The 22,973-nt window shown below is 38.0% G+C and overlaps 1 protein-coding gene across 4 annotated transcripts in view; it reads left to right on the forward strand.

Moving 5' to 3' along the window:
- Positions 1-21,904, forward strand: part of homer3b (homer scaffold protein 3b) — a 43,818-nt gene extending 21,914 nt beyond the window's left edge. For 3 of the 4 annotated variants that reach the window (XM_028587150.1, XM_028587151.1, XM_028587147.1), the window contains 6 exons: positions 4,056-4,064; positions 6,256-6,392; positions 10,263-10,419; positions 16,133-16,243; positions 17,820-17,900; positions 19,899-21,904. In XM_028587150.1, the coding sequence (XP_028442951.1) occupies positions 4,056-4,064; positions 6,256-6,392; positions 10,263-10,419; positions 16,133-16,243; positions 17,820-17,900; positions 19,899-20,084 (681 nt within the window). In that variant the 3' untranslated portion in view covers positions 20,085-21,904. The remainder of the gene's footprint in view (positions 1-4,055; positions 4,065-6,255; positions 6,393-10,262; positions 10,420-16,132; positions 16,244-17,819; positions 17,901-19,898) is intronic. The other variant, XM_028587148.1, reaches the window with a different exon arrangement.
- Positions 21,905-22,973: the final 1,069 nt, after the last annotated feature.

Raw genomic sequence — 22,973 nt, forward strand, 5'->3', positions numbered from 1 at the left:
TACAAGTAGATCACATGACACGGAATGATATTTTTTTCTGGGGCAGTTCATCTGACATTACAACATCAAAATTAACTACTAGGACACGTGTGTGTGTGTGTGTGTGTGTGTGTGTGTGTGTGTGTGTGTGTGTGTGTGTGTGTGTGTGTGTGTGTGTGTGTGTGTGTGTGTGTGTGTGTGTGTGTGTGTGTGTGTGTGTGTGTGTGTGTGTGTGTGTGTGTGTGTGTGTGCATTCACGCTGCCCACCGTGACCTCAGCTCTGAGACACTCCGATAAGAGCTGATGGTTTGTCTTATCTATTTATTTAGCGAGAGCAGAAAGAGAACACTGCTGGATATGACAAAACGGTGCATTAATACCAAGAAAATCAACAGCACAAGAAGTCTGATGCACAAACTGAACAAAAAAAACGGCAATTTAGCTGTCATTTAATGGTAAAGTTGTATTAAATATTGTTTTAATCAAGGCCGGGGGACCACTTTTCTCAAGAGTATTGATGCTGGACTGAGCTGTACAGAAGAAGGCATTATACGTCAAAAGTCAACTTAATCAGTAATTTCCCCTCCATCACCTTCCATCTTTTAACTTAAAAAAAATAAAGCTAGCTTTCTGGGTTATATAACTCTCCAAACTAAGTAAAATACTGTTATTCTACTCTTAATCAAAATATATTTTAGGTTGATTGAGTGTGATGTGTAAAAAGTCCTTTTTGATGGTTGCACTTTAGCTTTTAATTGAAACACTTCAAATCAGATTAGGGCTCAGTTTCCTAATGCCTCAGTGTATTTGACATTGATTAGCTACTTTCTTTTCGATCACTCTAATATCTTGTCTCTAATTTTTCAGACTAGGAGTCAATGACAACAGCTTAGTTTGAGATCTAAATGTTTGTAAATTAGAAGAAGAAAAAACAGATAACGTAATAAGCTGGATGGTTGAATTCATGCCCTCAGTGAAAAGTGCAGAGTCAAACTGCACACACAGAGGTCAAAGGTCAGAGTCAGCAAGCATTGATGTTACATCCTGTTACCATGGCAACCAGAGACCTGTTTGCCTGTTGGGTAACACATACGCAGAAACACCACCTGGACAGAGCTGCAAGGTCGGACTGGGGCAAGCAGCCTGCCCCAATTTCTAGAAACACAGCAGTCATTGATTTTGTGTCGGGCAAAGACAGAGGTGTTGTTGAGGTTATTACCACATCTTCGAGTTACTGCTGCGCGTTATAAAACACCATAGTGCTGACTGTCTGAACCTGTGTAATATAGAAAGAATACCCAATCAAAGCTGTTATGGAGTATGATTACACAAGGTTATTGTACGTATGACGTACGGCTGAGTATTGATGGCTATAATTCCAGTTAAGAGCTCCATTAAGGCTTTGATTTACCATCATGTGAGTACTGTTTAAAGCTTTCCAAAAACCTCTGATCGTTATTGTAAAGGACAAGAAAACGGTAAAGATCACTGACTTTTTGAGTTTTAAGAACACACAATAACTGCAATGCTTGAGTTAAATGTTGGAACTACCTTTTCTTTTTTCTTTTTTTCTAGATACAAAAAGTCAAAAGGTAGAAGAAAAGGAAGGTTATTGAATAATACTGGGAGCAAACATACAGCCAAGAATGCAAACCGATGAACCAACAGCAAATGCTGGAGGGACGTTGCAGTATTTTGTCTTGTTTTATTTTCCTCCTCTATATCACAAGATTTTGCATCCCATTCAGCTGGTCAGTAACAGTCGTGGTCAGTAACCATCTATAGTACTGCAGAGCTGTCTCTGCAGCCTTGAGCATACTCTGCCTCTGATATATGTGGATGGCAGCAGGGGATCTGCATGCAGTAAAGCTTCAGCTTTCAGGCTTATTTGCAGAGCTCAGAGATAAGATAAAGGAGGAGATGGTGAAGTTCAGTGAGATAAAAATGAAGGATAATCTACAGCAATATAGAGAGCATTGCAGAACTGACGAGTGCAAAGACGCAAATCATTTTTATACCATGAAATAATTTTTATGGGATATATTACATTTTTTAGTAGATGCTTTAAGGGTTTTAGTATTGACCCTAACCGTTGCTGTGTTTATGTCATGTGTTGTGCAGTATAATATAGCTAATTTCTAGTTTTTCTGAAGTAATAATTATATTAATTTTCTAATTCTTTAAGAATTTGCAACAGTCAAGAGGATAAATAGTCATAACATGCTAATTGAATCACTGAGATATTAAAATGAATAGAGGATACACCCACTAGGACATTAAAGGTGAGTTGACATTTGTTTTAAAATACCCAAATCCTAAAAGAAAAATAGAACAATAGTAGCCACAATATAACAAATAAAACCTGATTTATGACATGTTTAAAAATGTAGCAGATTACTCATTGGCCAAGGTTTCCAGGCAACCAGAGGAGACTCCAGGAAGTTACTGGTCCCAGCCAAGGAATAGTTTGGCCACCAAAAAACTGTCACTTTTATTTTCGTTGGTTTATGTTGAACGAAATATAACATGTTAATTGGGCAACTTTAGAGGTGCTGGTAGGCACATTTTGTAATTGATTGAGAGTGCCTGGAAAAACTAGCGAGCAAGTGAGGAGAGAAATCAGAATAGATTGCTTAAAGTAATGGATAAAAGGTTGAAATGAAATGCAAACTCTTCTGTTTTTCTAAAAAAAGAAAAATAGAGACGAAGCCTAAACATGGACAATTCCAAGAGCACTGTGTCTTGTGTGAACACATTATTGTAACAATATCCTTCTTTAATACAGTGAATACTGTTGAATAACCAGTTTAATATCAGTTCAAAAAACGCATTTGGGAACGTGATGTGTGGTGTTGATGAGCTCATCTTGCAGGGCTGTGGTGTTTGTCAGACCAAACAAAGGTTGTGATCCAATGAGCCACACAGCAATGGTATATAAATGCCAAAAAAGAGTGTAGAAGAAATGACATATCTGCCCGTAAATCATCTGAACAACAGTATAAGGACCCAGAAGCCATGTTTCTCCTCTGACAGGTAACAGATGTCATTTATTTGCGCTCGCTGATTGGAGCTTTTTTTTCCTCTGCTATCTCCTTCCATACATGGTATCTGTGCAAAGGCAGAGAGGCAAACAGAAATGCCAGTCATCAATATTTTAAACCACAGACTTGGCATTACAACCAGCTAAAAACAAGGGTGGGTTTTGGGCTGTGTGTGTTGTTGTGTAGTCGGAAGGACAGGTGCTTCAAGGGAAGCCTGAGCATGTACCTCTGATGCATGGAAGCATGAATAAATAAATCCGGTGTGTGGTCTCTGTGAAATACGGTGTAGAAACAGGAGCTTTATAAAGATGAGGGAGCAAATGGACTGATGCTCAGATAAATAAGTAAACAGTGTAGATGTACTTAAGACTAACCGTGGCACAGAGACGTCATGATGAAAGCTCTCAGGAAATCCATTGAATACTTAAAGTATCTGGGATTTCCATCGATTACAAAGTAAGCCTCCTCGTTTTTAAGTTGCTGTTTTGGGGTTAATTCAACATGCATGTCCACACAAACGCATTGCTTTTTTTCTTCTTTGTTTTTATGGTCTTTTAATTGTATTTTAGGTAGTCGATGATAAAGTAAAGAATAGAAGAACATAAATGTATTCAATCAGCATCTATATTTGGTCTCTATTGGTGTTGCAAAGCACTCACTGCTCACTTCCCAGGGCTCACATGTCACTCAAACAAATGTGGGCGGGACTGTGACCTCTTGTACTCTTTTGATAACGGTTTGTTTTCTTTGTTCAGCCTTCAGTTGCAGTCACTGTTCCTGCTGATGATCTTCTTCTTCTTCTGTTCTCTCTAAACAACCCAGAAACGTAAAATGAATGAATACCTGTGCAGAAACAAAGACCCCTTGAAAACAGTGAATGGTTAAGCTTTCATGAAGTGAGCTCAGGATGGATCACTGTATGGTTGAAATAATGGCATGGTTTTAATTATCTAGTAATTATTTTCTCGGTTTCTCCTTGTCGGCCTCTCCCCTCTCCCTTTCTCTGATGCACCACGGGACATCTTCATCTCTTAGCTCTCCCAGGTGCGTAAAAACACACACTCCACTCCACAATCAAAAAGCAATCCAAAGACAACCATCTTCACTGCGGTGTTCGTAGTCATGCTTCTCAGTGTTGTACGGACTATTGTGCTCAATAATTCATCTGGAGTCTGATCAAAGTTGACTTCAGAGCAAATTTAGCTTCAAAGCACAGCTGGTTTTTGCTACATCCATGTAAAGTTTTGTTAACAACAGTAACAACACAAAATGTAATTTTAATCTGTACATTCTATCGAAGATGTACAGAATATGGCCGCTAAATACATCTGAATTTACTTCATCAGAGTTGAGAAGATCCAGACTGCACACTTCATCAAATATCCCCTGAGAACAGACAACGCACTGAATTGTCCTTTTTTAAAAGTAAAAAAATTCCTCTGAACTCTGCCTAATTAGTTGTTGGTCGCAGGCTTGTACTCTAGTGTCTCTGCCTTGTTTCCACTCGGCCTGTTAGCGAACAACATACGGAAAAACTGCTGTAAATTTGTAATCCCATTTATGATTTAAACATGATCCACAGTATGAATTATTCAGAGATGCGCACAGTCGATCCCTTGGTTTTGGGGCCGGACTGGAGTTGTATTAGCTTTGATTTTTCCCGTTCTTGGGTTCCTTTCACTGGACACAGTGCTCATCCACATGAGTCGGCTGTGTGTTTTATTTCCATATCCATCCATAAGGTCAGAGAGAGAGCTGCTCAGCTATAGATAATAAAACTTCGTCCTCAGGGGAATACACTCAGGCTTGCACAAATTAATAATACAAGCTTTTTTTTTTTTTTTTTTTTTTTTAACAATAAGTGCAGGGTTGTAATGCTTCAGTGAGGCACTTGGTCGTTGACAAGTTCAGGTTTAGGTTACCACAAGAAGAAAGACATAGACGGGGATAAAGAAATGTGCCCACGCTAATTCATCTGCGTGCTTTTGATAAAAGACTTTCTTTCAGTCTTTTAGCTCACAGCCTCAAACTGAGGAAAATGGTGCACAACACTGTGAAAGGAAGCTTGAACCCATTTCTGGGCAGCAGGGAAGGAAAATGAAAGCAGATTGGTTAGAGTTGACTGTGCCAGGCTGGAGTCAAGCCATCTGCATGCTGTAATGTCATATTCAAAGTCTCTTTTTGACATGAGAGGAAGATAAATGGCTCTTCTTGTACTGAACAGTTTATTTAACCTTTATTTTATACTATAGGCTACTCCTAAATACGTAAGAAAAAGCAAAGGCTGCTGACTTTTATGTTGCAGATATAGCGGTTTACTTCACTTACAAATCTCCCAAGGAATGAGTTGAACCTTCCTCGTTGTATCGTGGCTGCAGATCCTTTCAGTTGCTGTGAGATACCAACTGTCTTGTTTGAAGCCCTAACCTCTACTCCAAAACACTGATTTCTAGCTTTCAAGATAACTGTATGAGTTAATATTAACAAGCAATTATTAGCCACTACTTATTGTATAGTATTAGTGATATCATGAAGGACCTAGTTAGTTCTAGTGGCTTCTAAGCAGACAAAACAGTCAGATGGATCACTAATCAATTATCTACAGTAGTTCCTAGTTCCTGTACCTCAGTCATTTCCTGTTAAATCAGAGGCCAGTCAGATCTCTGAGGCTGTATGAAGACAGCTGGGCTCCACACATGGCTGGTTGCTCTGCATGAAGCCTGTTTACAGGAGCACAGATGGGACATATCGAGCACTGACAGGTTGAGCTCTGTCCTGTTCCGCTGCTGTGTCTTGTCCGTTTTGTTCTTATGACAGGTCTGGATATGGAGACAGTAATGGGCCTGTCACATGCTCCAACCTAAACCTCTTAGCCGAGTAAATTGTGCTTAATCTTGTATGAACAGTGTAACATCCACAATTGAAAATCTATTCATGGGTATACTGGCATATTGGAACACTAAATGTAATTTAGAACACCCACTCTGAATAAAATGATGTAGTGCAGAGAAAATGTACTAGTTGTACCCTGTTAAGTGCTCTTGTCCTCTGAATGGGTACTTTATATTATAGGACTCTGGTCTGTCTAACCTTCTACTTCTTTATTGGTTTTCCAGTAGCAGGCTTAGCGCCGATACAGAATAAAATTGTCATATTAACAGAACTGCTACTGATTTAATTTTAACTTTACAACAGAGCTCATGTCCTGTTCCTGTTGTCATCCCTGTTGGTCCAGGAGTTGTCGGAAGATCGTCATTCTCCGCCGCTGCTCGCAGTCAACGGACCGGGCGAGGAAAAGCTGTTTCGCAGCACGAGTGCCGAAGTGGAGTTGACGGCAGAGAAGGAGAGGGTCAAAAAGATGTTGTCTGAAGGGTAATGACAATGTTTTATTTATTTTTTTATTTATTATAGTAAGCCCCTCTTGTATTTGACATTCATGGGCAAGACACTCAGTACTTTTTACATTTCAATGTAGTCTTACATTATCAAGTTTAGTCTTCAGTTTGGGTTTCTTAGTCTTTCACTTTTAGTTTTTTGTTACCTATTAGCCTTTTAGCAGTGGTGGAAGAAGTACATAGATCATTTACTTAAGTAAAAGTCCTGAATTCAAAATGTTACTTAAAATATTAAAAGTAATGTACTCATTATGCATAATGGCTCCTTTCACAGTCTTATATTATTATAGAATATTATATTATTCTGTTTTCATCACTAGCGAATACACGTGAGCATTTTAATGTTGTAGTCCTTCAATGGGGAGCCAATTTTAGATACTACAGGGTAGATGGTATAGATATCCCTTATATCATATAAGCATATCATGTTGTTTTTTTTTATGTGAAAAGTAACTAGTACCTATATCTCTCAAATGAATGTAGTGGAGTTAAAATTACAATTATTCCCTTTTGAAATGTAGTGAAGTATAAAGTAGCATAAAATGGAAATACTCAAGAACATAACAAAATGGTACAGTGGTAGTACAGTACTTGAGTAAATGTATGTATTTACTTTCCACCACTGCCTTAATAACCAATAACCTGCAATGATCAGAACATGTGGTCAGACTCTGAGAGGATCTCCTTGTTAACAGCACTTTAAGACTTTTATTTTATTCAACATGCTACACATGCATCCATGCTGTATAGTCACACTTTTGCAAACATTCCAGTCCACTCCAATACAGTATAATGAATATTTACCTATAGAGATAGATGTTTTTGTTTAGCTTCTACACTTTCTGAGGCCAGCTGTACATGGTATGTTCAGTGTGATCTGGTTTCTGGATTGGTTATGAAAGAATATTTGGCCTGCAGCAACACATACTGCATAAGAATAACAAGAAAACGCAATCAATAATACACAAAACACATAGACATAAAGTACACATTAAAATAAAACAACAGGGAGAGCAGCAGATGTCAGTGTGTGGGAGGACTGGAATGGAAATTCTATCCGATAGAGTTTAACAAGTTTACTACAAAGGTTGTAATCCCATCTCTGACACCTAGCTTGGCTACATGAACAGATCGAAATGACCAGAGCACTTTGTTGAGCTCTGTAAAGTGAATGAAATTTACTCAAACTGTTAAAAGCCTGTCCTCACAAGTACAAGCCATTAAACTGCAAAGCATTTAAAGAGTGTATACCTCTGGTAAGGCCCACAATTCTTAACATTTGTTATTTTAACAAAACAAATGTTTATTAAATGTTATTCTGCATCACATTGCTTTTTTCTGAATTGTTTTCAAGTGATTTTAGTAGTTTATGAAAAATACAAGTTTTGTAGAGACTGCAGAACTCTGGATTTATTCTACAAACAACACAAACTGTTATCCATCCACAGAGCCGAGCTGGTACCCATTGCAGCTGAGGGGTTTCTTTCTGAAATGAGAGCTGCTATTTGAAAAAAATGACACATAACTGACAGGAGAAAATGAAAAATATATTGTAAACTGGAAAGATTCTCAGTAAGGTGTGGCTGCAGCAGAGAGAGGAGCATCACATCCCTACTACCCGAGACTTTGTAGACTGAATTCTAGTTTCTCTAAAACTCACCATAAACTACCTACCAAATGTCAAGTTCAAGACCTTTATTTGTCCCCGAGGGGCAATTAATTTAGCTGCAGTAGCAAAGTAGTACCCAAACAATACATGACAACAAAAACATTCAACATCATTAAAATTTACAATACACATCCGACAAATTCATATATTAATACCACTAACATTTAAATTCAAATTTCAGTTCAGTGCAGATGTTACCTCTTTTTTCAGAATTTATCGAAGAGATAGCAGAGGGTACAAAGGAAAATTTATATCTATTTGTTTTGACGTATGGCTGATTTAAGGCGGGAACCAGAAGGCAACAATTTTGGAGTGTAGGTAGGCTGATCAACAGACCGTTGCGAGAGGAAAGCTCACTTTCAGTTCTTAAAAAAAAAAAGAAATAACCATATTGATAAACTTGAAGAGCACCAGTGAGTCAATCTTAAAAAAAAAAAAAAAAAAAAGAAAAAGTACCTCAAAGAAAAACCTGTAGTCTGCCTGGTTCTGCAGTGATGTGTCCCGTGTCTTAAGACCTGGCACTGAACTTGGCAGCATAATTATCATCAAGATGGATCCCAGTATCCATTATTGATCTGTGACCAGGAAGCAGAAAAAAACATTCTTACCTGGCTGCTTTACAACCTATTATCCTGCCGGTTTTATTTTATGATTGTCATAAGCCTATGCAGGTTTTTTTTCTCCTGTTGCTATGGTGAGTAGTTTTATGGTTGCCAAGCTGTTTGTTTGGTAATCATGGAAATTACTCTAATTCCTAAACTCCATCTTCTGGTGTGAAAGCTTTCTGGATTAGTAAATATACCCACTGAATCCTGACATTTACCGCCACACAGGACCCGATCCATCTTTCCTGCATGTTGATAAAGGATAGTACTTCACCCGTGTGGGTTTATTTTTTCCATAGCACCCTGTGGCCTCTGTAATTCTAATAAAGGAATATGCTGTTCTGTTTTGGAGGTTATAAGCCACATTTAGGGCTGGGTACTGAATTCAATACTTTTTAGGCACTGACCGAATTGCCTCTAAAGTATTGAGTATCGAAAAATACCTTGTCATTCAATAACCAATTTCAATATCTAAGGAGTAAATGTCATCAGCGACAGTGAGCCAATAAGCATGCAGCATGCTTCTACAAAGATCTAATAATGTTTGTGATTGGTTGTCTAACGTAACACGTTGCAGAGGCAGGCAGGAAAAACTCCACATTACGCACAGAGAAGAGGCCCACATTGTAGGAGCTGAAAAATAAATTAAAAGATTTTTGCCGTAATGTGTAATGTTGTAATTTCTTTTTGTGTATAAAATTGGTATCGAAGAAGTATCATTTAGGAACCGGTATGGAAGTCACGGTAATGGTATCGGTACCGGAATCAAATATTTTTGAACAATACCCAGCCATAGCCACATTGTTTTAAGTCCACTCGCCAAGACCTGAGTAAACCTACTATATTGACCAATGTGATACATTATTTTGAGACTGAACTTGTAATATAACATTGTTTTACTATACTAGTAATTATTGCACTCATTAGCTGATGACTATTTTCACATCAATCCTGGACAAGAACATCTGTAGCCATGTTAGACTTCAGTTAAAGGTGCTGTAGGTAGGATTGGGAAGATCCAGGACTTAGCCAAAAAATGTGAACATCGACAACTTCTCAGTCCCTCCCCCCTTTCCACTAAAGCCCAAAATGGTCTCCTAAGCCCCTCCCCACACAAGGGAGAGTGAATGTGTGTGCAAGAGCAGTGATTGACAGGTGCGTGCGTCTCAAAGACATGAATGACAAAAGAGAAACCAAAGAGAGATAGAATATTTAATAAATTATAATTAAAAATTGATAATAAAGCTAACAAAAAGTCACATTTACAAGTCAGTGGATAGCTTAAAAGAGACATCCGGAGTAATTCATTGCTGTCTCAGACATTACAGTACATGGCTTTATTGCTTCTTAAAATTAATGAATACATGTCAAATATAAAATTTCTTCAAACAGCTGGTGCAACATGATATAAATGTAATCTATATTTTGTATTTTAACAATAGATCAAATGAGTATGTGAAAGCTCAGAAAAAAACAAAGCTCTAATAAGCCGACTACCTTCTCACCACTAAAATAAAGTAAATAATTCCAGCTTCACGTTAAGTCTCTGTGTCTTTTTGTGACATCCCCTCAGGTCAATGTGTGAGATAAACCTGGAGGCTGAACTCTTCACCCTGCAGGACAGTAACTCCAAGTTGGTGGAAGCACTGCAGGAAGCCAACAGCAGCGTGGAGCAGTGGAAGAAACAGCTGGCTGAATACCAGGAGGAGACCGATCGCCTCAGAGACCAGGTGACGTACAGAGTGTGAACAAATGAACACTTCATATCACAATATCCCTGCAGATAATAACAATGTAGTGCTATCCAAAATGTTTGGTGAAGGCTGACACTGTTGAGGTGTTGATGATTCAACTCCGTTCTTCTTTCTGAGGCAGTTTATGAAGTGTTAGGTTTCTACTTGACACAATTTAGAGAGTTTATTCGTGCCTCATCACATCATTTTTTGAAGTGTTTGCAACTGACGCACCACCAGTTCAGACTGCAAAAAGCCATGCAAATAATAATGCACAACATTTTTACCCAGTATCAGAGGATCATTATTTCTTATTTTGGGAAACTTCAAAGTGTATTATCAAACCATGACTAAAGGGGAAAGGAGGCTAGGTTTCAATTGTTTGTCATCTGTTTTCCCATTGTGAGCTTACTTTTACAAGTGAGAGTAGCATGGAGCATCAGTGTTGTCGCTATGGTTACCTGCAGTTTAAAATACTATACTTTGAGTATATGGTTTTCACTTTCTTCTCTTTTTTTTTTTTTTTTTTTTTTTTTTGAAAGTTTTTATTTATATTTCCAATCTGAATTGAGGGTCTAAAAGGATGTTGCTTGTTGTGTAGATTGTAATGGCTTCTTGGACAAACCTGTTTTTTTTTTGGCTGTATAACGTACATGTAAAATTGACTCCATTAGAGCACCAATTTAGAACTATAGTTAAACTATTGACTGGGACCATTGCATCTGAAAATGAACCAGAAACCAGTATTTTCTGTTGTCTTGGTGTAGATTGTAGTAGGAGGTCAAACAGTAACCACTTTAGTTTCCAAAGGTCACTTAAAGAAATACAAAGATGACAACTTGCATAAAACAGGATAGGTGATACTCTGCTTCCTGTCAATCACTTCACACCCAAAGGATGAAATATGTTCTCCAGCTAATTTCTCCAAAACAAGTTATTTTATAAACTATTTTGTCACATCCTTGTCTTTTATTCAGGACATCTACATCTGCTGCAAAGTCATCATTCTCAGTATAGTTTGAATACTGTAAACCTAATATATAAATAAAAATCTTGTAGATGTTATAATTATTTAAGGTATGCATAACTACGGAAATTATAAACTAGATATGCAGTAGATCAGTAAATTAACTTGAACTTGCATTGTCACTAATTAATAATTGTTTAGGTGGAAGCATATGACATAACATATGTATGCATATGGTTTAAAATGGCCAATGAGGTGAGAAGAAAAAACTCTTTATTAAATCAAAGCAGAAATACAGCATATGTTTTGCTTCTATGAAACATTTTCCATTTCATTCCCTCACTATGTGACCACTCAGATAATAAACTGGATATTATGCAGATTTTATTTTATTCATGCATCTATAACTATCACACTGAAATCCCCAGATGGACTTGGTCTCTTCCAAACTGCAGATGCATTTTTCATCCAGCCCCTCCCCCCCTCCTTGGGATATTTCTGTTGACAGGCTCCCGTGATAATCGCAGGGCCAGAAGAACGCAGACATTTCATCTTTAATTTACAGAGAGAAAATTATGCCCTTGGTCAAGCTTAACCAGGCTTCTTCAATGCGACAGAATTAAGTGCTGCCGCAAACCGGTCTGCTATTACCACCAGAAAACTGGCCCTTTATTTTTAGCCCACATTTTGGTTTCATCTATCTCTACGAGCCCAGGTGAAGGTTACCCCCCCCCACCACACAGCTACACACACACTGCAGCAAAGTCAACCAGGTGGCTGGAAGTAGAGCAGGCCTCCAGGGTTTGGCAAGGGGGTGTTGAGGGGAGCAGGGATGTTTTTTTTTTTTTGGGACAGGACACCCTATACTGCCCACCCCCCCCCCCCCTCTCTGCCCACCCTCCTCCCCCCTCTCTGCCCCAGTTATAGGAAGAAGATAAATCATCATAGGTGCAGAAGAAGAGCAGTTGGCTGGCTTTTTCTCCCACGTCACACTCCCGGCATCAGCTATGTTTGTGTTCATCCACAGCAGACCCCTGCTCATTTTTAACGAGAATTAGCAAAACATAGAGCGCAATACGTAGGTTATATATTGTATTTAACTGTAGGATACCTGAATAGGTGTTTTTGTTCTTGTTCATGTTTGATATTTTTTAGTAATTCATTTGACATTTACTAGTAGTTCTTCACTGGATTGTTTTACTACATTTGTAATTGTATCTGTTGTAAGGTTTTGAATTATGGATATCTTATATGAAATCTGGAATTATGACAAACAACAACCGCAACCTAAACTAGAATAAAAAAATATGACAAAGAGCTAAAATATAAAATACAAAGAAATGTGATTTGAATCTAAAACCATAGTTCCAATGTGACTGTATTGTTTGCTTTTTGGTTTGTGTTTCTGGGATTTTTTGGCAACTGTGATTTTTTTATTTTTTTTTTTGGATGGAAATCAAATTTCTAGACGCTGAATACAGCTAATTCCATAAATAAACATTTTGTAGACTCTCCAACTATAGTCACAAACTGTCTAAAGATAGTGAGCTCACAGAGTGCATACCTCCATCAAAGTGATACAATTCTAATTTTGTTGGATAGTTAAATTAACACATGAAACAGGACTCAATATTAATAAAATTCTCCATCATACTATACATTATTTTATATCACAATATCCGTATATATTGTGACCTGATAAATTGTCTGTAAAATCTATTAAGAAACTGTTTATGAATACATAACCATACAAGAATGTCAGTTTTATCTAATCCATCATTTTACACCCAACAAATCCGTGTGATTTATAACATTTATGCAAAAATCATACAAAATCCAATATTGTCATTAAGCAGTCTCATTGATGTGCAACATTGCCTGCAATTATCTTATACCACAACATATATTAAAGGGAAACTGCAACTAACAATTATTTTCATCATTGATTCATCTTAGTTAGATTAAATGAAATGTAAAAACAAAAAAACACAATTTCACTAAGACCACTATGATGTCTTCAATTCGCTTTTTTTGTCTGACTCAACACCTAAATATATTCAATTTACTGTCATGTGTGACACAGAAAATAAGTAAATCATCACCTTTTGAGAAGCTGAAACCTGAGAATATTTGGCATTTTGCTTGACTGAAAGAAAGGATTCATTATCAAAATAGTTACCAGTTAACCAGCAGAGTGCTTGGAACATACTGACTGGATGCACAGCAGAGTTCTTTGCCATGTTTTAAACAGGGTCAGCATTGGAATCAGTGGTAACTGCCATGAATGGAGATGAATGTACGGTAAAAATCCCTGACAGCTAGCTAGGCATTCCTAATGTAACTTTGTAGAATATAGTGAATACATTAAAAAGCCACTGTTTGACAGTCACCATCTGTTTTTTTGTTGTTGTTGCTACATCTGCATTGATATTTTATTGAGGTCACTGCTCCTTAATGTATAAGATGTATATACAGTGTATGTATCACACCACTGGTTTGTCAATCTATTGAGATTTAAGTGTTCCTGGGAACATTAAGTTTCTCTCTTATTTGTGTGGAGTTCAGAGACATAGAGCTGGTGCCTCTGGGGACAGTAGCTGTCATATACTCAGTGGATACAAAGGGGTTGAGTCCTCTGAAATCATGTGGACCCCACCCCCCCTTCAACCCGCAGTGGTTTTCTGAAGCTCCGCTTGGATGGCGTGCAACGTTGCGTAGCGTGGAATCTATAAAGAGCCGCACAAATTGTCTGTGAAAATGCAGAGGAGATGCTAAAGGGAGGGAAAGGGAAATAATTACATGGGACCAGGAAACCCTCTCTCGCTTCACACATACATTTACATTTCAGACATTGAGCTGACACAGATATCAAGGGTGAAATTGAAATGTAAGAAATAAAAAGCATTGTGATGATTCCTCATTACCAACATTAAAGAGGTCAAGAGTTAAGGCATCTTTGTTTGAATTATCCTGTTTTCCTTTACTTTTCATCTCAGATTTCTTTAACACCCTCTTATCTATCATACATTGTCAGTACAAGGAGGCAGCAGTATTTCTATTAAAATCTGCAACAAACTATTATTAGCATGATCAATTAATCTGTTTTTTTAATTTCTAATTAATGGTCTGTGATTTTCTGCAATTTTATAGACCAATTTCCCAAAGCCCAAGGCATCGGCTTTTTATTGCTTGTTTTGTCTGACGATCAAAAACCCAAAGATAGTCAGTTTACTATCACAGAAGACAAACCAAAACCAGCATATATTCACATTTGAGAAGCTGGAATTGTAAATCTATCAATTTACTAATCATTTTAGTTTCATACGGTACTGTAATTTCAATTGTTACACTCCTCACAGTTAAACATTTAGCCTGCAGTTGAGAAATTTAAGATTTTTCTAGATATTATAAATAACTGTGTGTAAAAGATGAACAGCCCAAGTGTAAGTTAGCAAACAAATGTTTCACCTGTCAGCTGTGATCATGACTAAAGTCAGGTTTCATCTACAGCAGCTAACCGTAAAGAGTACATACTGACATACACATTTGATCCATTTAATCCAGTTAATGCAACATTCAGAATACTTAGACTATCATTAAAACCTTTATATTATCTTTATGGGGGGGGTGTAACTCTTATAGATTTATTAACAATACGTCTATTTTTTAGGGCATATAAACACATTATTCAGATTTTCTTTTTTAAACTGTACAGAGGTCAGTAGAGCTAATGTTTGATTTAAAAAACAAAACCTGATGTAATATAAGTCTTATCAGTTTTTAAATAAATGTGATGAAAAGCGTGTTATCAACAAATCCTGTTACTTCAAACTGTGTAAACACTGGGGACATGATTAGATTATTGTCTTAATCTGATTACTCTCACAGCATGCAAACATGACCGTATATTGTTTGTCTTTTTTCTCTTTTCTTTTTTGAAGTCCCAGTGCTCTTTTTAAAGCCTCCAGAGTCCTCTGACAAAAACAGTAATTTTACCTTGCAGAACACGGCAATTGCTTGTATACCGCTGCCTTCGTGTGTTATTGTCTGACTTTGGTGTTTTAAAGGGTTAGTTTGGATTCACCAAAGTCACACAATACAATGTGTGTTCTAACAACCGAGTGAAATAATTGCACTTTCCCTTGCGGGATCAATACTTATGGATAAGTTCTTCACGTTCAGAATTCAAAGGCTGAACAGTTTGTCCTTGTTTAATCAAACTCTCACTTACTGTCTTTAGCTTTTCTAATAATATGTTAAACACAAGCAAGTGGGTCAGATTGGGAACTTTTTCCATGCATTTCCACAAAGTCGCATTCCTCCAGTAATTAAAAAAATAAATAAAAAAATCTCCAAGGCGAAAGAGTTCAGCACTGTGACCACTGGCAGTAAAGTGTGTGTGTGCGTGTGTGTGTGTGTGTGTGTGTGTGCGCGTGTGTGCGTGTGTGCGCTCATTTCCATCAGTAGTAATCATCAAACTATTTGTATTATATATATTATTGTATTTCTATCATGTCAAAAAAATATTATGCAAATTTTTCTAGGTTTTCATTTTTTCGCTGAATGAAAGGGTCAGAAAATGACCCCACACAGGTTTATGCAAAGCTTTTCATTTGGATAACCACTAAAATGAGATCCCAGTACATTCTTCTCCTCATTATAATGGATTTCTGTTTCTGTGTACCCTTGTCCCATATCATGCTCATTTGTGTGTGTGTGTGTGTGTTCTTGTGTGTGTTGCAGGTGGCAGAGCTTGAGGCCCAGCTGGGGCATCCTGCTGCAGGTCAGACTGCTAGAGAGGAGCTGACTCGCTCACTGGAGGAGCTGGAAGCCCTTCTGAGCACCAAAGATCAGGTAAGACACCAGTTCACTGCCCAAATCAATTTACCAACCTAAAGGGAACCTCCGTGTAGAAAGCCATCTTATACATACACCAGCAAACATAATTATTCCAGTAATCAATTGGATAGGTTTGTTTTCAGTTTGTATGTAACTAGAGCCTCAATCTCCAGCTGACGATCAGTAACTGTTATATAGTAAATGCATTAAGCCAGGAGAGCTGGAAAAGTACAAGTGCCAGTTGGAGTAGGCTATTTATTCTCTAAATCATCTTTAAGGTTTTAATGAGATCTTTCTGGTTCAATAATCTTGTTTTTGTCTCAACCAAAAGATAATAACTAAACAAACAAAATGTTGAGAAGAGAATGTGCTTTGGGGTTTTTACTAATGCCCATCTAGTGTCTATTTCTACTAAGTCCTTAATTTATCTTCAAGCAACTGTAAATCTTCGTGTGCAGTCACAGCTTTCATAAAATACCACAGGCTTCAGACAACATACCCAGAGCTGCCACCTATTAGCCTGGCTCCACCCTCCTACGTACTTCCGCTCAATTTTCTTTTTCCTTCAGTACTCTGTCTGGGTTTGCGGTATATTTGCGGGTTTTCTCTCCGGCCAAATCTTTACCGGTCCAATCAGCGAACAGAGGGAGTGGACGAGACCGATGACGTTGAAGTTGTGCGCTAGTTTGAGTTGTAGCGAAGCCATTCGGTCCGTTGTGGCAACGCTGCCGAATATCCAGAAGTTAAAGCCCGAGTAATAACCATCTTTGCGGAGTTTTGTTGTTGGCCATGATGTTGTGGCCCTCCTCCCCACGGGGTTCTGGAAAAGTTAGATTTTCCAGCTCGCTCCGTTAGTGGTGAAGGAGTTGGCTAAGCCGACGTCACGACCAAACATTAGCGATTGGTTATGGCAGATCCAGAGTGGCTCTGGGCAGAGCCAATAGTTTTAAACTTCACCAGAGTACCCGCCTTCAAGGAAGTTAACACGTGTCAATGGAGAGTGGCCAGACTCTCTGTACAAATGAAATATACGAGAGTATGGTAGGACCAGGCTAGACACCTGTAGTATGTGAAGTGAAATCAGGACTCTTACTCACCTTTATAACTGTTTCCAAGCTTGCTTTAATATGATTTTTAATGATGCCAAAGTATCACCTTGTGAATATTTTGTTTGTTTGAACCAAGTTAATGTCTATCAAATGCATGCAAGGCACGCTCAGCCAAAACCCATTTCCCCCGAATAAATAAACAGACATTAAAGTGAAATATTCCTCGCAGCTCGCTGATGTCCTCCGGCCTGATTAACATAATCATGTCTGTCACGTCGTCTAAACAAGTTTCAGTTTTGGCAACCGGATTTGTGCAAGGTCATGGTGGTATGTTTCCCCGGGGACAGAATCACCATGCTGGCTGGAAACTTCAAGGTGTCCCAAATCTTATCAACAACCTGATTTGATATTTTAAAACTACATGAAGTATTTTAGTGAAAAACAAGAGATCACTGTCTCATGTTCTGATAAATAGGGATGGTGGATGTGTGGGAAGGCGGTGTGAAAGTGGTGTTGTGACAGTTTGAAATCACTGTTTTCAGGAAATTCACAATCTACAAAGCAAGAAAACCGATGTGGGTGAGCTGGAGAAAGAGAGAGAGGAGGCCATGCAGAGACTCCAGGTAAGATGACAACTGGCTGAGTGGGTTTCTCCCTTCTGTAAAATGTCATGTTTAGTCAACTTTAGTATATCCAGTACACTTGTGTTACTGGAAAATGGCACATACATTGCCTCATACAGGCTTTATGGACAAAGAATGTGTTTTTAGTTTTACATTACAAGATTTTTCAATTAGGAAATGTAAACCTACACAGTAGCAAGAGAAATAAGAATACACAACAAATAAACAAAAAGAGGGGACAATTAGCGTTCACCCATAGATTGGGTTCTTTCAGTACGAGAATTTACAAAACAATGGAAACTAATTACATTTCTTGTTAAATTGTAATTTCAATAGGTAAACTGTCAAATCTTTTTTTTTTTTTACTGTATATCTTCCTTGAGGAGAAAAACTTCACTGACTTTTAGCAGACCTGTGATTTTCAAGGCTACAACTTGTACAGAACATGATGAATGGGACTGGTTGGTGGTACTGCTGCACAAATTGGTTCTCCTGACCTCCATTGTCATTGTTACTAAACCTTGTAGAGATGAGCCCTGGCCAACTTCGCCCCTGTAAGTGTTGCTTAAGTAAGTGAGTAAGTGATGCTAGACTAGGAAAGCAAAAGGCTTGCAGAATGCTGACCGGCTTACATGCTGTTTTCTGTTGTTCTCCAAGCCAAACAACCACACAGCCGACTAATGGAAAACAAAGCACTGATACTGTACCTATAACAGAGACGGCACAGTTCAGACCTGCAGCAGAGAATCGGTACAGGAGAAATGAGGACTTCAAGGAGAAAACAAATAGTATTGAGTCTCCATGCTAATTCAGGCGATTGTACCTGATGCATATTGCATAGCCTTAATTAGGTCCTCTATCATTTTTAATGGTCGTGTCAGCTGTGAATTATGTATATTCATATTTGACCTTTGATGTCCCTGTGTTTGTTCTATAATCTATTCATTGGTGCATTTAACATACAGAATAACCTCATGAGCACAAAATTGCACATTTAAATTTGTGGTATAAACAATTTAAAGCAAATAAATGATGTGACATTGTCAATAAACTTTATTGCAGTCAGCAGCCACACAAGGAGGGAATTTACATGCATTTAAGAAAAGCTGAACCGGTTCTTGTTAAATCCTGCAGAAATAACGGGCCATGATGCTTTACTTGTACCTGCTCCAAAGCTGTTCTACTGCCGTCCACTTTATATGGTTAATCTAGTATTTAATACTGCATGCATCTGTACTATATTTAGGTTGAAATTTAAATGGACAGAAATACACAAATACGTTTCTAAAGCCATTCTTACTCCCTATTGCACGTTCTGCCAACCTGAAAAAACTGGAACTTTCCTGCACATGGTCTGGGAGTGTGAACAGGAGACCACAGGGGGTGGGGGGTGGGTGAGGGTTTTGGTTCCTGTTCAATTGTATTTGTTTGTTCTGTGTATGTTGTGTTCAAAAATATAAAAATAATAAAACATTGATCATAAAAAAAAAGAAATACACAAATACTGCAAAGGAAAAATAGAGTAAAGGCATGGAGACATAAACTGGGATAAATTGTACTGATTGTTATAGTCAGTTTGCACATATAAACGTGTGTAAAATATCCTATTGATAAAGTATTTGTGATCCGACTTGAACCATACAGGCAGAAGAAAAGCAGTGTACAAAGCCCATGTGCATTATTGTTGCTGCTCTTTCCCACTATAACTTTTATTATCAGGGCATATTAATGAACAGAGGTGACAGAAATAACAGCAAGAAACAGTTTACTCCAGGATTACAGTCGCAGACATTCTTGACCAGAGTGATTTACAATACTACTCTGCAAAGTTATTTCTACAATTAATTTTAAACATTTAAGAGCACTGGTTGCTTACTTACAAATGTTTACATGCTTAAATACAAAGAGAGCCTATCATTTGGACACCAAATTCATGCAGAAAACATCCAGAAATGCATTCAGATGAGTTAACCGTATTAACAGTTGATGTGTCTGCAGGATCTGGAGAGACGAAACTGTGACTTGGAGGATCGTGTCCAGAGTGCTGAAAAGACGCTAGCATCTAACCGGGAGGAGCAGGACCAGGCGGAGGTTGAGGTCCGACACATCATCGACGTTCTGGACGTCAAAATTGGCGACCTGAAAGACCTGAGACAGAGCCTGGCAAAACTCATCGACAAATAGCCACAGCAGCAGTTGGGCTGCATCTCCGCATTCAGCACTTGTTCCACCCATGCGGCCTTGATTTGTGTTTTACTGGTTTATCAGCAGAGCAACAATCAAAGCAATATGGTGGGAAACGGTACAGGTGTTTACCTTTATGGATCTGTGTTTTTAAGATCAGTGCAGGTAAACATCAGGTATCAGAAACAAAATAAAAAAATCATTGTCACATTCATACTGCAATTTTGGTGGATATTATTATCATAAACCGTTGACAGTATGGTCGAACAGGCTACTACTTGTTTTCCATATCATAGTTCCCAGCAGCTGCATGTCCTTCAGCTCCTGAAGGGAATAATATGATTTTTTCTCTTTTCACAATCTGCCATCACCAAACACTTTAGTTTTAGATGAATTTGCTCTGGAAGAACAGTGCCCTTTTCCATGACATTGCAATCCAGTATTCTTAAAGGCCCTGAACACCCTCACAGGTGTTTTAAATTAATCTGCCTAATTGGACCTCTTCCCAGGACTGTGTGGCTGTGTCTAGACTACTTGATTGACATGTTTCTGAGTCTCTTGTTAGCCTTGTTGCACCAGTTAGGGCAGGAAGATTGACAGATTTACCATTCTTATTGGTAGAAAAGATTTGTGATCTAATAAATACCCATCTAAGCTCCAGCCCATCTTCAACCTGAGCAGAGGTCTAATCAGCTACAAAAACTGAAATCACCTGTGTGGGGCTTAAAACGCTGAGTATTGGCTGCTGACAATCTTTTGCAGTCTCAATTGTTTATGGTAATAATACTGATGTCTCAAAAGGACTCCTATAAGGATTTATTGACTGAAAATAACACTTAACCTTTAAAAGAGGACTTGCACCAAAACTGATTTAGGCTTGCTATATTGCAAAAGATATATTAGATAGATAGATATTTCCAACAGATATCAAATGTTTCTACTTGTTTTTACTTAACAAGAGGCAGGAGTAGCAATAAAACTAGGAAAGAATCGAAAGATAATGGCCTGATGTTGTTTAATAAAAGCCAGCGGTGCTGTTTGCCTGCAGAGCTGGAGGTCCCAACCATTCAACCATGTATGAGCACGGATAGTAAAACTTCAGTCCTGTAACAGCAAGACTTGCATCAATGCTTGAGATGGTTATAAAATAAAGTTAAATGGACAATTACATTTTATACTTATATTAAACATAAATATTTGATCATAAGTCTGGACATTTGGTTGATAGGAACAACCAAGCGACTGTTCGTAAGTGTTTTGTTCACTGCAGTTTGACACATTAAACAGCATGAGGCCCACCCATATTAGTCCTTTATGAATAAGCCTTTTGGAAATGCATTTTCTCATATTGTTATTGGTAGATCTCAGAAGTCACTGCAAGAAAGACAACTGAGAAAAATCAAGACAAGTTATACAAGTAAATAAGTGTCTACTTTTACAAATAACAACTTTGATTTTTTTATTGGTGTCATCCTTCAACACTGTGGAGATGCACCCGGTTGAAGTTTGGTCAGGATAAGGACAGATGGAGGCAAAGACCCTGAATAAAGTTAGCTCCAGTTCACCATCAGCAGCTTGGACTGGTCTCACACCAGCCAGAACATTAACAAACTCAGAGATGCAACAACCCGCTCCCATTCTGTTTGTTTTATGAGGACTACTCTTTTCTCACTTTATTCTATTATTCATGTTCATCAATGGGTACTACTCATACTCAGTCAGGATGGGAAATCACAGAAGAAATTTGTGCTGAATTCAAATCTGCGGCTGGTAGGTTTGTCTTCTCCACCACTTTGTGTGTGTGTGTGTGTGTGTGTGTGTGTGTGTGTGTGTGTGTGTGTGTGTGTGTGTGTGTGTGTGTGTGTGTGTGTGTGTGTGTGTGTGTGTGTGTGTGTGTGTGTGTGTGTGTGTGTGTGTGTGTGTGTGTGTGTGGGTGGGTGGGTGGGTGGGTGGGTGGGTGGAGGCTGCCGCAGTTAAACAAAACACAACTGAAGTAGTTTTAGTAAATAGGTACTTAATAGACTTGCTGTCAGCTTTGTACGTGAACGTCTGATGCACAATATCTATCGATCTTTGCTTCTCACCCCCTGATGAGTTATTGATTTCTTCATATAAAGGTAATATACAGTAGGTACAAATAAAATGCAGTCTTTTGCAGCTGATGATGCAGTAACTTCCAGAATCATTAACATGCCAACATGTGATTTTAAACTGGCCAAAATAAAAAAAACTGTTAATGTAATGAGCTACCCGACAATGTACTAGAACCCTATAACATTTACCTGCAATTATTACTTTTAAGTGTAATACAATTTTCAACTCATGGTTTATTTATAACCACAATTTATATTCTAGCTTGAGATAATAAAAAAGACCTCTACAGTTCAACAAGCCAAATACAGTAATGGCAGTAAATATCTCACTGCATTATGTTGCTATTGATCACATTAAGAGGTTATATTACAATAAGATTGATGTTTTATATTTTTGACAAGTTACTACACTGTCTGGGAGTTCTGGCTTCAGCTGCTACATGTAAGCATCACACAATTAGCAATAATGTTTCTAGCATGCCTGTTTATAGTTAATACAAGTAATTTGTAGGTAAGGAGACCTCTGTAAAGCCTGTTCTCATCCATTTTAAAAAGGTTTTTTTTTTCACAACTGTGGTGTTTTTTTTTCTTGACTTCACCAGATTATGACAGAATGCTATCAGCCATTTATCAAGCATAAAGAAAATGCGGAGGCCACCGGCTCCTCACGGTTGAAACACTTTGCTTCAAAACAGCCTTATTCCAGTGTATCATTAATGCACAATAACATACGTTTCCATATACACAGAAGAGACTGTCCTCTTAAAGGCCCAACATTCTGCCCTGGTATCTGACC

The sequence above is a fragment of the Perca flavescens genome, chromosome 9, assembly GCF_004354835.1.
Source record: "Perca flavescens isolate YP-PL-M2 chromosome 9, PFLA_1.0, whole genome shotgun sequence".
In the NCBI taxonomy this organism is placed as follows: Eukaryota; Metazoa; Chordata; class Actinopteri; order Perciformes; family Percidae; genus Perca; species Perca flavescens.